Below are 16,758 nucleotides of genomic sequence, written 5' to 3'. Positions count from 1 at the left end.
AATTAATTAGCTCGTTAATTAGAAGATCCTTTTTAACTACCTATAATTGGGTAAGAGCCTCCAAATTTAGACACATCAAAATTACGTTCCTAATTTTGATTCTATTGATACAAAATAATCAAAAATTTCGATTAATAAATTCATTCATAATAAAAACACGCTAATTTATTGTTTTCGATGTCGCATAATCCATTTATCGAGACCACAGATGTTGAAAATAAGTACTCTGATTTTATCAATTCTAATAATTAGATTAGTTGATTTCCAGTCAGGCGTTTTGAACTGTATCATGATTTACACTAAACTGCAATTCTTCTAGATCACAAAGACATCGCGCATTTCATAGAAAAGCATCTTTGTCTCAAGTTATTGGCCAATTGAGATTACCTAACTTAAGCTGAAGTAAACTTAAACCCAATTGAATCTCGAGTATACTTAACCTAAGTGAAGCCACAGTATATCTAACCTAATTGAAGATAAACTAAACCTAACTTAAGTGAAACTAAACCTAGTCTAATTGAAGCTAAAGTAAACCTAAGTAAATCTAAAGTAAAACTGACCTAAATAAAACTAATGTAAAACTAACCTATTTGAATCTAAAATAAACTTTACCTTCATAAAACTAATGTGAACTGACCTAACTGTATCTAAAGTAAACCTTACTTAAGTAAAGCTAATGTAAATATAAAGTAAGCTTTACCTTCATAAAGATAAAACAAACCTAACCTAAGTGAATCTAAAGTAAACTTTACCTTCATAAAGCTAATGTAAACCTAACCTAAGTGAATCTAAAGTAAACTTAACATAAGTGAAGCTAATGTAAATATAAAGTAAACTTTACCTTCATAAAGATAAAACAAACCTAACATAAGTGAATCTAAAGTAAACTTTACCTTCATAAAGCTAATGTAAACCTAACCTAAGTGAAGCTAAAGTAAACCTTATTTAAGTGAAGCTAATGTAAATATAAAGTAAACTTTACCTTCATAAAGATAAAACAAACCTAACATAAGTGAATCTAAAGTAAACTTTACCTTCATAAAGCTAATGTAAACCTAACCTAAGTGAAGCTAAAGTAAACCTTATTTAAGTGAAGCTAATGTAAATATAAAGTAAACTTTACCTTCATAAAGATAAAACAAACCTAACCTAAGTGAATCTAAAGTAAACCTCATCTAAGTAAAGCTAATGTATTCTACTTTATCAACCACATCAAAAGACAGTTTCCAAAAACGCGAACCAAAATTATTTTCGACTTTTTTTATTACTATATGTCTATTCTCTCTTCAACCAAACCCCCATCTCCTAAAAATAGCTCTCTCCCCAAAATAAAACCTTTCCAGTTATTGGTAAAACTCAATTTTTCTGTGCTTATATAAAAAAGCGGAGAGATTTTTCTTTTAATTCCTACAAAAGGATCCTTCGAGAGAAAGTTACGTCTTTTGGCACTGATTTCTTCTTCTCTGTTCCATTATAGGACTAACGCCTGTTTCTTCTTCGATATATTTCCTCATCTTGGTTCTGGATTGTCACTCGACTTCTTTCGTTGTCGATTTCTACTCCGTGTTCAATTAGAGATTTATCTGTTGCTATTTTTACCAGTCTATCCTCTGTTAATCGATTTTGTTTTCTGGGGTGTAAGCTGGATCCCCAACACTCTTATTTTTTCGGGAATTGTGTCGCTACAGTCCACTCAGAAACACCGCAGGTGAACTATTTGGCACTGTGGGTACTGATTTTTTTTAAAGCATCTTTGGTGATATTTTTCATTTGTTGAAAAAAATATTTCAGGCGTTTGAGGTTATTTATAATTTCCTTTAGGATTGGAGGTTGTATTACTCCATTCCTGTTAACCTTTGTACTTCTAGTGAAGAAAACTTGAATCAGATGTACGAAAATCAATTGCAAAATCTCTATAGTACTTGATTAATTATTTTTTAAAACGACGCCATCTGAAAGTTATTCGTTCTGTATTCATTTACATACCTAAGGTTGCGTTTTGAGTGTTCCATGTAGTGAAAGTGACAGTTCCGTACTGCAAAACACTTTCGGGACGCTCTGGAGTAGACAACTTTAACTTAACCTTAAATGTGACTATTATAGCCGCTTCAATGTTGACAGTTTGATTTTGCATAACCTTAAATTTTTAATTTTCTGAAATTATTTGTTTTACCCGAAGTTTTGTCTAAATTGATTAATAACAATGAATGATGATGAAAAAGAAAACATCAGCGATGGAGAGTTACTCGAATCCACGTCACCTGATCTCACCGAAGAAAGAAATGCGGCTGTTCTTAATTCGATGCCGGATGAATCTCGTGGAAGGTACGAAAAACAGCATAAGCTCTTTATGAAGTGGTGTCACCAGAAAAAATTATAAATATAATGTTTATAATTCTCTATTAGCTATTTTTTTTCCTCGGTGTAATTGAAAAAGTTTTGGATCTTATGCTTTGTTGCTGAAATATTACTTTGTTGGACTCTTAGCACTTTCAGTCATTGGCATACAAATCACTATTTAATGCAATTTAAACAATTGACTTCTTTAAACTATGAATAGAAACATATGTTTAGAAAATTATATAAAAACCTCCTGGTGAGTATTGGATGGAAGTTGTTTTTTGATAAATTATTTCCTGCTACTATTTGTAAGGTTTTGGAAGATTCCTAACATTCTATTTTAATAGAAGGGACATTTTAGAAAACACTGTTTAGTCAAACTTCAGTTAAAAGTGTAATTTATACTCATTTATTTTTGTAAACCGTTTATAGTATTTATAATGATATTCATAGATTCTTCGAGTTGATCTTTATTTATGATAAGCGGCGGTGCAAATCTGATTATATCTTCGTGGGTGTGTTTAGCTATAAGGCCGTTTTCTTTCATTTTCAAACAAACATCCCAAGCATCGGCAACATCTATAAAAAAATAATTCAATTGATCATCTGCATAGAAATTTAGTAACATAAAAAAAACCACACGGTAATATTATGAAGAAAAAATAGTTGGAAGTTGATTAAATAAGCATAGTGTACGAAGATGGTCCAAGAAGTATGCGGCTCAACAAAGTAAACACAAAAATTTTGGAAATAACCGATATAACCTGTTCATTGTTGGAAAATCTACCACCGAGCCATTTTTTAAAGTCTTATAACAGGAAATTATCCAAGGGGTCTAAATCTTGTGAATAGGGTGGAAGAGGTAGCAATTCAAACTTCAATTCATTAATTTTGGCCAATGCAATAATGGATATGTGAAGTAGTGCTTTGTCTTGATGAAACAACACTTTATATTGATAGTTTTTTCTCCTTTTAAGATAGTCAATGAAATTTATCGCACGTGCATCCTAAAAATGCAACGCCTTGACCTTGCCACATTTCATCCATGGTTCTGAAATTTTCGTTGACTGAAACCCTCGTCATTTATTGATATTTTAAGCTTTAATTTGTTACAAAATTGGCCAACTCAAAAATGGTTTGCAAAATCAGCCAAATCCTAACTAAAATTTTGAATTTTCCTGCACCTTCCACTAAGTGCCTCAAAACCTACTATCCTAGTGACATAAATCTCCCAATTTTGATCCGTAAGATTATGTAGTTTTTTGTCTTCAAAACGTACTTTCCGTTTTTTTTTTCGCTATCGTATATAGTATAAGTTCCACCCCCTTAAGTGCGTTGCTCTGAAAAATCCGACTTTTGACTTCACCTAAACCCCCCAATCGCAATAAAATAAATTTTTGAAAAATGAAAAATCGGGCCTCTCATACGGACATATTGGAATTTTGGCACAATTGAAAAAAGTTTTTCATGAAAAATCGCTTTGCTTAATTATCCGATATTTTTAATAGTTAAGAAGTACCCAAACCGCCGGTACTTGTAACGTTTAGGGAAAGGGAAGGAAAATGGGGTCCTATTTTTAAAAATAAGTTTTTAGTTACTGTTTGGCCACTCATAAATTAGGAAACCTCAATCACACCACTAGAAATCATTAAAAAAGTTACTGGATTGGAATTTATATGTAATACTCCTATATGGACAGTTTTTATGGAAAAAACCGTCTCTAAAAGTTACGATGCAGACATTATTCATTTTCTCTCTTGTTCGAAACACTGTTTCATGCGCGCAAAAGATGCGCAGAACTAACTGAAGCGCTCGGAGGAGAGAGAGAACTATACACTATTTGTTTCACTTAGTTGGAACACCTATAGGAGTTTAGACGATGACATAAAATATTAGTCATACTAAAAATGGAAATCATGACTCGAAAACTAAAGAATAATTAACCTAAAAGATACAACGTAAAAGAATGCGTATTATGAAAAAAGAATTAAATCATTTCAAGGTCGATGACTATGTTTGTAAGAAGGTTGATAACAGTCGTCAAATTTCGCGGCACATGAAGTTTTGAAAAGTTTTATATTGGTAAAACCAAAAAATAATGATAAGATCTGTATCGTTTCTTATCAAATATAAATAATTCAGAATGAAGGAACCACAATCACAGGGCTCGCTTTTTGGAAGGGAGAATTATGCTAGTACTCCATTTTGAAATTAGTCCTGACAAGAACTGTATATATATTTTAATAAAATATTAACAAGAACGCAAAAAAAAGAACAAAATGGACACTATTAGATAAAAATTTTTAGAATTGTCATTCATAATAGATGCCAAAAGTGCTGTGTAAAACCGGCTGCGATTTGACCAATCAGAAATCTACAGAATTGCCAACTTAAATCCAAATCCTAGTTTAAAAACAGAGTTTAAAGAGAGGTCGTTACGATAACTTGAAAGTTTGATTTTTCGGCAGCTTTTTGAGATTCGCCCCACTGCGTGACTGAAACTGCTGACAGAAGAAGACTTTAAGTACTTGTTCAAATAATGGGATGTTCGAATGGAATATTGTAGTGATAAAGGAGGAGTATATTTATTTAATAAGCACATGTCATATGATAGTTGCTTGGACTGTTTTCTCTACCTAAACAGATATTAACTAAAAAAAATGTACAAGTAAAAAGACCTTTGTACGATTCAAATATTAATCTTGATAAACAAAAAATTACTCACTTTTGTTGATGACCACAGCGTTTAAAAGACCTTTACCTCTAACTTCTGACACTATATCTTTGTTTAACTTGCTCTGTAATTCTTTTCTAAATATTTCACCCATCTTGAAAGCGTTTTCTGCTATATTTTCCTCTTCTAAAACACCAAGAGAAGCAATTCCAACTCTGGAACCTAAAGGATTCCCTCCGAAAGTGGAACCGTGTGTACCTGTAATATTTGACAATTTAATTTTATAAACATAAATTTAATCATCGATTGACCCACCAGGTTCGATAACTAACATGACGTCATCATCTGCCAAACAAGCAGATACTGGATAAACACCGCCTCCCAAAGCTTTCCCAAGAACTAAAATATCAGGTTTAACACCTTCATAGTCAACAGCCAATCGTTTTCCAGTCCTTCCTAAACCGGTTTGTATTTCATCCGCTATCCATAGAACATTGTATTTCGTACAAAGTTCTCGAACTCCTTTTAAATACCCCGGAGATGGTACTCTGATACCAGCTTCACCTTGAATCGGTTCCACCATGTAAGCACATACATTAGGATCTTTCAATACCTCCTGTAAACAAAACAATAACGTTTATTTTGAAAAGATTTGGTTTTTGATAGAATAGAGTATAAAACTTTACCTCAAGCGCATGTAAATCGTCGTAGGGTATAATTTTGAAACCGGGCATAAATGGTCCGTAGCCTTCGTAGCTTGTGGGATCGGTTGAAGCCGACACGGCGGCTAGAGATCTCCCCCAAAAATTTTCTTCCGCGAAAATAATTTTAGCCTGGTCCTTTGGTATATTCTTTTTCCTGTAACCCCATTTTCTTGCTAGTTTACATGATGTATCATCAGCTTCAACGCCGGTATTCATAGGCAAGACTTTGTCGTATCCAAAAAGCTTCGTAACAACTTCTGCATATTCGCCCAATTGATCAGAAAAGAAGGCTCTAGAGGTGTGGTGTAGAATGGCGCTTTGGTCTTGTAAGGCTTTCACTATTTTCGGATGACAGTGGCCGAAATTGTTGGCGGAATATCCGCTCAGATAATCGAAATACCTTTTACCTTCTACGTCCCATACAAAAACTCCTAAAACAATTATTTTAATAGATATTTATAAAGTTATTCAATGATCTTACAAGGAGTACTCAATTTTTTAAAATTTCAGTTCTTGGTGTCCTTATTTGTTTTTTTATCTCCAAAAAATGTTTCAATTCCAAACTTAACAGCCCAATCATCCGAAGCACGCGTTGGTTTTTTTATGATTTGGTGAACAGACTCGATGGTACTACCTTCCATTCACCAGGTAAGGAAGTTAAGTAGTTCCATTATTGAGTCCGATTCATTAAAGCTCAGAAGTTGAGATAATTGGACCACATTCAAGAGGATCATGAGTGCCAAAACAAATTGTAGCAAGAAAAAGAGGCGGACCTCGTACCAGATGGACTGATCGAGTTAACAAAGACTTCCAAAAAACGAATGTGAAAAGATTGGGAACGTTGGTAAAGAAAAGATCAGTTTGGAGGCGTATTGTCGAGGAAGCCGAAGCTCACACCGAGCTGTAGTGCCAATTGGTTTAATGTTAATTTTTGTAATGTGATTTTTCCGAAACAGTTGAATTATGCCTAGAATTTTCTAAAAAATCCAAAAACTAAATAATATACATGGTAAGTTGTAATTTCTGGAACTGTTGGTGGTATTCCTACTAAACACACTGATTTACACTACCACTACACCAACACTCAAAATTACACTGTCTGACGCGCGTTTCGATAACCAAATTATTGTTTCAGAGACTGAAGATAAACTGTCTACAGTTTTTAGCTATTTCTATGTTCATTTAGGACTTATATGAATTAATTTTTAAGAGACGTTCTTATTTGTGTTCCTAGTCCTATTTACAAGAAGGCAAATATAAATATAAGCGTACCTATTCTTAACGGAACTAAATTAATACTTTCCAATGAAGCTAAATATCTAGGAGTCATCCTGGATAAAACACTTACTTGGAACGATCACCTCGACAAGGTTTTTGCAAAAACCACTGTGGATATATGGATTTGTCGCAAGCTTGTTGGCAAGACGTGGGGACTAAAATCTAAAATGGTATTCTGGATGTACCAAAAGGTCATCAAACGCATGATCACATATACAGCGCTTGTTTGGTGGTCGAAAACTGAACAAACAATAGCTCAGAAAAAAACTAAACAAGACTCAAAGGCTAATCTGTCCAGGTATTACAAGAGCAATGTTAACCTGCCTACTGGATCCTTAGAGGCGCTACCCGTCTCCTCTTAATCTCTTAGTGAAGAACGAGGCATTTAGCGACGTCCACAAGCTAATCCAGAAGTAAAACTAAAGCAAGGAAATCGAATATGTTACCTAAGGATTCTAGAGCTAATAAGGCTAGAAGGCTGTGACAAAACAATGGACCAAATGCCTAGCATGTTGTACAAAGATACCCGATTTGATTTATTGGTAATTAACATTACCGAAAATCGTCCGAAGGCTCGAAATGTATCTCTCTGGTAAATAGACGATTTTCTAGCGCAAGGAGCTGTACTGGGCTTTTCTTGACCAAAATGCAAGCTCTCCATACCTCTAGGAACATCACTCATCATTTTAAAGCTAAAGATGCTATCAATAAACGAATGTTCTCAGAAGTGTTTGGATAGAAAGCACGTCTACATTCTCTCAGATAGCCAAGCGGCCTTGAAGGTTGACTGCACATTCAAACTAGTTTGGGAGTGTTATCGAACTCTAAAAGCACTAGTTAACAAAAACAAAGTAATCCTAATGTAGCTTTCATGCTACCAAGGTATACCAGAAAATGGGGAAGCCGGCAGCCTTGCCAAAAAGTCCATACCTTTGACCAGGTGTGTGGTTTCACGAGATGGCACATCAATAACGAACTAAACGATTGGCTAAAGAATCAAAATAATAGAGTATTACAGGCCTAAAACAATCTAAAAGATTCATAACTATAGCAGCTAAGAAGTCTGAGGAATTTCTCGTGATGACAAGAAAAAACATGAAATTGGTGGTCAGACTTCTGACAGGTCACTGCCCCGTCAAATAATACCTTAAGACGATGAAGATACTGCGAGCAAGTCATGGAAACAGCAGAGCATCTACTTTGTGAATGTCCTGCCCATTTCGCTAAAAGGCTTAAGTACCTAGAAGGAGTAGTACTAACACCTAGAGAAGTGGGACACAGGAACCTCAAAAAAATTACCTCCTTTGAGAGGAGTCTATGTATTTTGGAAGTAAAACAATTTCCCAAAACAATCTACAGTCTTATTTTTTGTCTACTTCCTATTTACTAAAAATTCTAAACCAATACTGACCTTGACCTTTTGATAAAGCCACTGGTAGTGGATGATAGTTATGAGCAGCATATTTTTCTTCTTTTTGTATAACTTCTTTACTACTTATTGCCCTTTTAGACAATTTCATTTGCTCAGTTAAATTAACCAATAATCTGGATACATTCCTCGACGGCACCATTTTGAGACTAACACAAAATGAAAATAAACTGTATTAATACAATGTCTATCTAGAGGGAACAATTAGATGAATGAATGCTCTTAAATTAACCAGCTTTTATAACTAATTTAACATTACATTTTGTCGTAGATATAGACAACGTTTAATCAACATTCTTAATGGATATAAAATTATCATTATACTTTTAATTTTTCAATGTTTATTATAAATATTTATATCAATATATTGTAAAATTCCAGTGATTGATAGATAAATAAGTTATTTGATTTTGTTGACAACAAACATCTTAATTAGATATACATTTCAATCAGTAGAGAGATAGTAAGTATAGTCTGACTTAAGTCAATTTGTGGAGACATGTTTTTACAATTTATTTGATGGCAAACGTCGCCAAACATAAATTCAATTTTTTTTTCCAGACCATTCTCAATAAACAAACGAAATAAATCACAACAAATGGAATAGCAGTTCCTTATTACACTGGTTAACAAAACTTATTTTTTGTCACACGAAAACTTAATTTTTAGTATACTAGTGCCCAGAATTTTGCTCTGGGGGAAGGGGTCAAGCATAATTCTACCGAACCTCCAGGCGGTCTGGTGGCTTTTCAAAAAAATATTTCTAAATGGTGTTGGTTTGAACCTTCAGAGGTAATTCTCAAGCTCAGATTATTTATAAGATATTAGACTTGACAAGTGAAAGAGAAAAATGACAGGTACGACGGCGTTTCTAAGACTGACTCAAGAACAAATCTTATTTAGAAGTGACCAACGGAACATATGGCCGATGAACTCACCGACTCATTTCTATTATCGATGTCTGGGTGAACAGGAAGCAATAGGGAAACTAATTTTTAACACACTCACAGGCCATGGATGCTTTCGCTGTTACCTTTATACCAGGCGGGGATCAGACACTCCCAAATGAACTGAGGAAGACAATACCGAGCATACGCTCTTCCACTGTTCCAGATGAATGAAGCAAGAGAGTAGGAGCTAGACATAACGAAAGATTGCCTTTTCAACAAAGTAATTCGAGAGCGTATACCATTGCATAGTGCGGGAACCAAGGGGGGGGGGGTTTAGTCGGTAAAAGTTCGACACTACCCGCTAAGGATGGCGGGTGTCCATGAGGATTTCCCCTCTTAGAAAATAAAGTATTTACTTAGATATCCTTGAGGTCCAAATTATTGTTAGTACTAAATACTATTATGGTACGAAATGTATACTTTCTTGGAGTAACATTGTAATAAAAGAAAAAATTGTATTAATATAAAAAAGGACAATAATGAGAAGAGATTCTGAGCAAATGTTTCAAGTACCGGAGTGTTAATTTTTACTACACATATATCTATTGAAATTAAAAAAGAAGTAGAAAAATACCACTTTTTTATAAGATAGCATTTGACATTACAATCATATTTTAGTTATATCTTGCAAGATATAAATTATTTGATTTTTTTAATCTGAGGGGGTCCGGTTCCGCTCGTCATCCACTCCTTCAGAACACCACTGCTAGTGCAATAAAACAATATGTGAATGGAAAAAAATTGGCACGTCAGGTGACAACAAAATATACGTAGTTTGGTCAATGAGTTTTTGTCCTCATATAGTCTCAACAATACCCACTCCCAAATTTTTTGCATCGAATTTCAGAACACCCTGTATATTAATTGATTTGAATATTTGGTTATATATAACGTGACCGGACGTCTTGTTTTGAACCGGACTGTCCCTTTTTATAGTTACTTGTCCCGGTGTCCCCGAAATAAACTCTAGGACGATTGCGGCAAATTGCCGAAACGCAAGTTTGCGTTCAACGTTAACTTACAAGCAAAATATCAGTTTATACTGAACAGTATTTGAAGTCTGATAAACATAACGACTGCGCCGTTGTTTCGATGTTTACCTTTTTCAAGAAATCGGACACGCCAACTTTAAACCACAGTTTTCGCTCTAATGATTGTGCGTCGAAATTAATTCAATCATGTTTTGATCCCAAATTTATTTACATGTGCGCGTACGAAATCAGAAGCTATTGAAGTGAATGTTTTGAAGCCTACAACGATGGAAGAATTGAATGTCGATCTGGATAAGCCCAATTGTATTACAATCTAGTGCGCTTTTTTCAACCTTATGTAGGTGCGCAAGTAAAAATTTTAGATCTCCAAGACCAACCAGATGAGACTTTTGACATCATTGTCAATTATTTAAACAAAGTGTTGACAGTTAATAATTTGACAGCAAAAGTCGTGACAAAACAATTGATAGGTATTGGATGTGGAGCCCATGTAATTCATAATGCAATAAAATCAGCTGCAAACCTTAGATTACGAAAGCATCATTGTGAAGATATTTTTTATATTTACACGATTCAAGTTGAAGCTCTAAAGGAGTTTTGCGCCGAAACTGAAACGGAATATCAACAAATGCTCGGCTATAGCAAAACCAGATGGCTTGCTCTTATGCCTGGCTTGGAAAGGGTTTTAAAATGCATCAGCCATTAAATACTTTTTGAGTATTGAAAAATGTCCCCTGTTACTAAAAAAATTTTGAAGATTTCACATCCGAATTGTGGCTTTATTTTTTACACAGTCAGTCAGCAAATTTTCATCAAGCTATTGAAACTGAAAGGTCAGACGGTATCAGCAATTGAAGCTGCAAAAGAAATCAATCAATTAAAAGACAATTTGACTCAGAAACAGACCAATCAGTTTCTTCCATTTATGGTCCGACTATTAATATTGAAATCGAAAGATAATGTTACTGACATAGATGAAGAGTTTGTGAAAAGAGCGGCTACAGAATTTTATGGAATAATCCGTGAATATTTGGAGCAATGGACTTGCTTTATTACCAAAGAAATGGAGATATTTTGTTGGACAGATTTAAAAAAGGTCCCCGCATGCGTAGATGTTCGAAAGTCTCTGGATGTATTAATTAAATAGGAATATATTGACTGTAATAAAGATGCAGAAGTTTTTGACGAATTTTCGTTAATTTTTAACTACATTACATCGCAGAAAGTAACTGAATGGAATAATCTAATTGTTCCTACGGAAACTCGTTGGGTGGAAATATTCAAACACTTTCAAGCCAACAATTTTCAGCATGAAAACTTTCCTATTTTAATTGAATATATTTTATGTTTGCCTGCTACAAATGCTCCAGTAGAAAGAGTATTTTCTATGATGAACAAATGGTGGCCATCTGATGAAACCCAGTTACAAATTTCAGTTCTGAAGGCGATGTTGATAATTAAGGTGAATATAAAAAAACATGCCAAGAATTTTATTCTTACTTAAAATCGTCACCAGCTATATTAAAGCAAATTCGTTTCTCTGATAAATATAACTAAACTTTTAAATTAATTGACTACCTTTTAATTAACCTAAATAAACCAATGTCCCGTTTTGAGTCAAAAAATAAATGGTCTCGTATAAAACTAATGATATAACTAGTAGTTTCTACAGAAAATCTATTTTGATATTGTTTGATCTTGTCTTGTTTCTAGATTTGTTGTATCATTTCTAAATGTAGGCAGGGGATTAGTTTTGATTCTAGGACATCACAGCTACATGGTATAAATAAGAGTGCTTCCCAGAGGAACTTCTGCCTTTAATTCTTGTATTTCAGAGTAAAAGTCTTCCTGTTTGTTCCGTAATAGTATGTATGAGATAAATTAAGTTAATATCTCTATTGTATTGCCCTGCCCTGACAAAACACTACGTCACACCGTTATCTAATACAACACCTCGTATTTCAATTTGGCCGACTCTCAAAACACGTATGTCGGCATTTTTTTAGATATCGCTTTTGACGTTTTATGCGTCGTTTACGATGTGTTATGTATTACGTGACTATTTTTTGACGTGTGACGTATACCGTTTTATGCATCGTTTTTGACGTTTGACAAGACCGAATCCTCTTATACTATTGTTTTTGTCGATCCTCTTAAATGAACTAGTACGTTCCATTGCAACAATTTATCAAATTTTACATTTAAAATGATGATTGGAATTTTTTTGTTTTACAATTTTAAGATAGCTTCTTAATGCCAAAGATCCTTTTTTTGCGATGAACGGTTGAAACTTAACTGTAATATCGTCTGCTTTTATTACTATACTATTTTAAAGTAGTATATACACACGCACGGTGCGGTTTGGTGTTAAAGAAATTATAATTATTTTAGTTTATTTCATAATTTTTAAACGTTTGGTTATCAAGATAAGGGATCGCTGTCCCAAGTGGCCCTACCTCTACTGCTGTTGTATCGAATACTTGTGTGACATCCACGAACCAGGAATGGAATTAGAGGGTACATGTTTCAAGCTCATAGTGTGATCAAATCCAAATGCCTTGTTTGTATAAACAATTATTCCTTCCTCAACTTTTTTTGTTGTGATAAGTGAAATAAAGACTGCATACATTTTAGTACAGATTTACTTTATGTTTATTATATCGCTTTTTCTTGTGGATTTTCTAAATTTTCTAAATAGCAATTAATACCTAGTTTTTGAGTTTCTCTTTTTAAAGTTTCGTGTTTTGTTGTTCAGTATAGTTTTGTCTATGACTTTTTGACTGTTACCTTCTTCGAATATACAATTGTTCTCTTTTCTTTTACTCATATTTGTGTTTCCAAATGTTTGTGTTTGAATAAAGTCAATAAGTATTATTTACAGCCAAAAGTCATTTTATCTAAATGTAGTAGAACATCGATAAGATAAAACCAAGGAATTATTGAGGTTTTTACTTACTAAGGAAAGATAAAGATGGAAGAGTTAGATTAAATGTACATGAAACTTTGAAATCTTGTACTACTACATACGTACTTTATTTTACATTTGAAGGTACATTGATTGAAGTTTATTTTATTCTACATAAAAACGTCGGTAATTTTTTTGTCTTTTTTCTTGAAACCACTTTTCACAGCTTCGATTGCTTTTAACTTCTCAGCATATGTTAGTGCTTTCAGTTTTCGTTCTGAATATATTTTCACTCAGTGTGCAAAGACATGCATACATATAAATAAGTTACTGTTTATATTTGAAGTCATTTAGTAATCACGTATAAGCAATAGAGATTAACAATGGTTTACATGGAAGCTTTATTGTTTGCAGATTCATTCAAAATGACTCATTGATAGATGATTGAAGTTACAACTTTGAGCTACTGAGGTGCAAAGTCCAAATAATTCGTTTAAGTTAAAGAGGGTTTGTATTTTAAGTAAAAGAGGTTTTGGGCTCCGAAGAGAACGGAACACAACATTTTATAAATTTATGATGTTATTACTTTATCATGGTTTAAGTTATCAAGGTTCTAATATGAGACTAAGCAACATATTAATGGGAATCACATAGTCAATAGTCATAATGGATCAATAATCAAAATGGATATGGCAATTGCACTGCCAAAGGTAAGAGCTTTTTGCCAGGAATAAATATAGTTTAAAAAACACGCTTATATAGCACATCAACCTGAAAAGTTGAAAATATTTTTCTTAAAATAAGCTTAAAACAATGAAAGAAAAATACTAGTTCTGAAAAAAGCATCGAGCACTCGATGTACGAGAAATATGGAATAAAGCGCCCCACACATTTTTCACAATAATTTTTCATTTATTATTGTTTTAAGCTTATTTAAAAAAATATTTTCAACTTTTTAATTTGATGTGCTTTAAAATCGTTTTTTTTTAGTTCTTTTAACATATATTTATTTTCCACTTTTTAGTTCGATTTATTGTCAAAAATAAAATGTTTCTTTAATATCTAGTCATTAGTATTGTAAATCTCCAACAGAAGGTGCACAAATGTAAAATACTTCTCCAACAACATAATAAAATTTAAGGGTGTAAATTCTAAAGAAATACTGACTGCAGTTAGTATAGTGAATCTCCAACATAGGGCAGAAAGTTGTAAAATTTAATTCGATATAAAGAGAAAATTTGCAGTGATGATTTTTAAAAATAATTTGCTGAAAAAAATACAACATAAACAGGATTTAACCTACAGCCGTCAAATACGAAAGTTAGCGTATTAGCCTGCACTGCTAACGATCGCAATTAAAGAGGTGAGATAGACTAACAGTAATAAGCCAAAAATCACATTTACAAACAAGCTCACCAACAAACCCACATATAGGTGAAACTAATATAAGAGTGTTTAAAAAGTATTAGGTAGGATATCTTAGTACTAATAAGGTACTATTTGATTTCAATCAAATTGAAAATATCTCTTATCACGTTGACATTAAAAAGACTATATTCAATATTGCCATAATAAACCTTCTTATTTGTTTGATTTATTTCTTTTATTATAAGCTTTGTTTAAAAAATTGTGAAATATTCTAAAACAAAACGGCATATTTTTTCTTTTAGTTTTTATTTAATTCACATTTATAATTTTACGTAGAAAATGAATTAATTCCTTACTTTAGACTTTCACTGTATATATAAATAATAAAAACGCCAATTACATTAAATGGAAGACGCATGCTGCAATCAACGTCTAGTCAATTTAAAATAATTTCACATATTCCTAACTGAATAAATTTCATTTCAATAAATCGTCCTCAATATAATTTCGTTTGAGTAGGTACCCTTATTCAATTCAATCTCTATGATTTAAATAGAAATTGTGATTAGTAAACATAAAAGAAATAACAGTTGTAGGTAGTATTAAAATAGGTTAATAACTCAGAGTACTCTCATTTTTTACATAATACTTACCATAAACTACTGCTCGATATGTTCAGCTGCAAATTTAATCTTACTGTAAGTTCGTGTTACCACTAACTAAATGAAAATCATAAAAAGTTCAAGATAATTTTTAGATAACCTTCTAAAAAGGTTATGTAAACTATAAGCAGTATTATGATAAAGTTTGCTACAATTAATTTGTATTTTCCTCTACTAATATGACAATATTATACAATATAACCTATATTGATATGATATTCAAGTTTTTTATTTTTATATAAATTAAATTCCAAAATAATTTACGTACTAAAATACTAATTTTCAAATTTCAAGTAGAAGACTGTTTAAATATCTACATATTTTAAAATTTAGAGTTGTAAATATACACCACCCATGATGTCATGAACTGAAGCCATATTGTATTTATCAGAAAATTTTGACGTACGACCATAGATGACCATAAAATACGGAGGTACTTTTGCCGGGTAGTAATTGTAATTTTGTGGAATTTCTTCGGTCAGGAACATCTTCATTCTTTTGATAACGTTCATAATTGAATTTATCGTCATTTATATGAAAACAACTTCCAGATACATTGAATTTCTTTTAGATATTTGACTTAGAACATAAACGTGAAGAGGAGCACTATTTTAAGTATATAACGTCAACGCGCATTGGCTAATAAGATCCAATTTTACAAATGTTCAAACGTCAGTTTAAACTAAAAATATAGATTTTTTCACGTTTTATGGATGGCGTTTACCTTTTACAAACTAGGGTTAAACGTTACCGACGGTCTGCGGGTAGTTTAAACTTCAGTTTAACATGAAACGGAAAAACTTTCTCAAATTGTTCACATTTTTTCAATCTTTCAAAGACTTTTGGGGAAAATTATTTAAGATTTACATTTTGAATTTGATAAACTCGACGATGATTATGAAGAAATTATCAACATTGTCGATGCGCCAAGAAAACAAAAAGTTATTCGTCTTAGAGTAATTATTTAAATCACTTATTTTTTAAATTTGTTGGGTTTTTATCGGAAACATTTCTTTGTATTTTTTCGCAAGGTTAATCAAAAGTACTGCTTCATTGTCAGGTAAATTGCAATTTGTTCTCGGTTAAATTTTGTTTATACAAATTTCTCAAATAATTCAACTTTAAACCAACTGGCACCTGTGAAACAGAGCGATCTTGTTTATTCTTGATTTAAACTAGAGTTTCAGTTTTACCTAAGGTTGTAAAATTGGCCCTATGTCATCAGTTATAGTATGGGAGCTCAAAATGGAATTTTGTGTACATTTAGTAGCTATTACTTCTTTGAGAGAGCATGAGGTTAACTATTAAATCCTTAATAATGATTAACAAGCGAACAAAATGACTTAACTTCCAGATTTGGATGTGTTATACAATTTATAGATACCTACACGGTTGAGCAATAATGAATAATTGTTGGGTGAGGTGATACGAGTAAATAGATATATTTATTTTCAAT

The 16,758-nt window shown here is 32.6% G+C and overlaps 1 protein-coding gene across 1 annotated transcript; it reads right to left on the bottom strand.

Annotated features, from left to right (window-relative positions):
* Positions 1–2,726: 2,726 nt before the first annotated feature.
* LOC130449902 (ornithine aminotransferase, mitochondrial) lies at positions 2,727–15,934 on the bottom strand. The gene is made up of 6 exons (XM_056787975.1): positions 15,294–15,934; positions 8,408–8,574; positions 5,701–6,149; positions 5,330–5,630; positions 5,066–5,272; positions 2,727–2,919 (listed from the first exon to the last, which is right to left on the bottom strand). The coding sequence occupies exons 2-6, from the start codon at positions 8,565–8,567 to the stop codon at positions 2,750–2,752; spliced, it is 1,287 nt and encodes a 428-aa protein (XP_056643953.1). The 5' UTR covers positions 8,568–8,574; positions 15,294–15,934; the 3' UTR covers positions 2,727–2,749.
* Between the last annotated feature and the right edge of the window lie 824 nt (positions 15,935–16,758).

This window comes from Diorhabda sublineata, chromosome 10 (genome assembly GCF_026230105.1).
Source record: "Diorhabda sublineata isolate icDioSubl1.1 chromosome 10, icDioSubl1.1, whole genome shotgun sequence".
NCBI lineage: Eukaryota > Metazoa > Arthropoda > Insecta > Coleoptera > Chrysomelidae > Diorhabda > Diorhabda sublineata.
The sequence above is the reverse complement of the archived record's forward strand: the minus strand, read 5'-3'. Positions and strand labels throughout refer to the sequence as shown.

Coding starts and splice junctions, on each gene's coding strand:
- LOC130449902 (XM_056787975.1), bottom strand. CDS start 8,567: ATGGTGCCGTCGAGGAATGTATCCAGATTATTGGTTAATTTAACTGAG. Junction 5,273..5,329: donor CATGTTAGTTATCGAACCTG/GTGGGTCAATCG, acceptor CAAATATTACAG/GTACACACGGTTCCACTTTC. Junction 2,920..5,065: donor CGCTGTGGTCATCAACAAAA/GTGAGTAATTTT, acceptor ATTTTTTTATAG/ATGTTGCCGATGCTTGGGAT.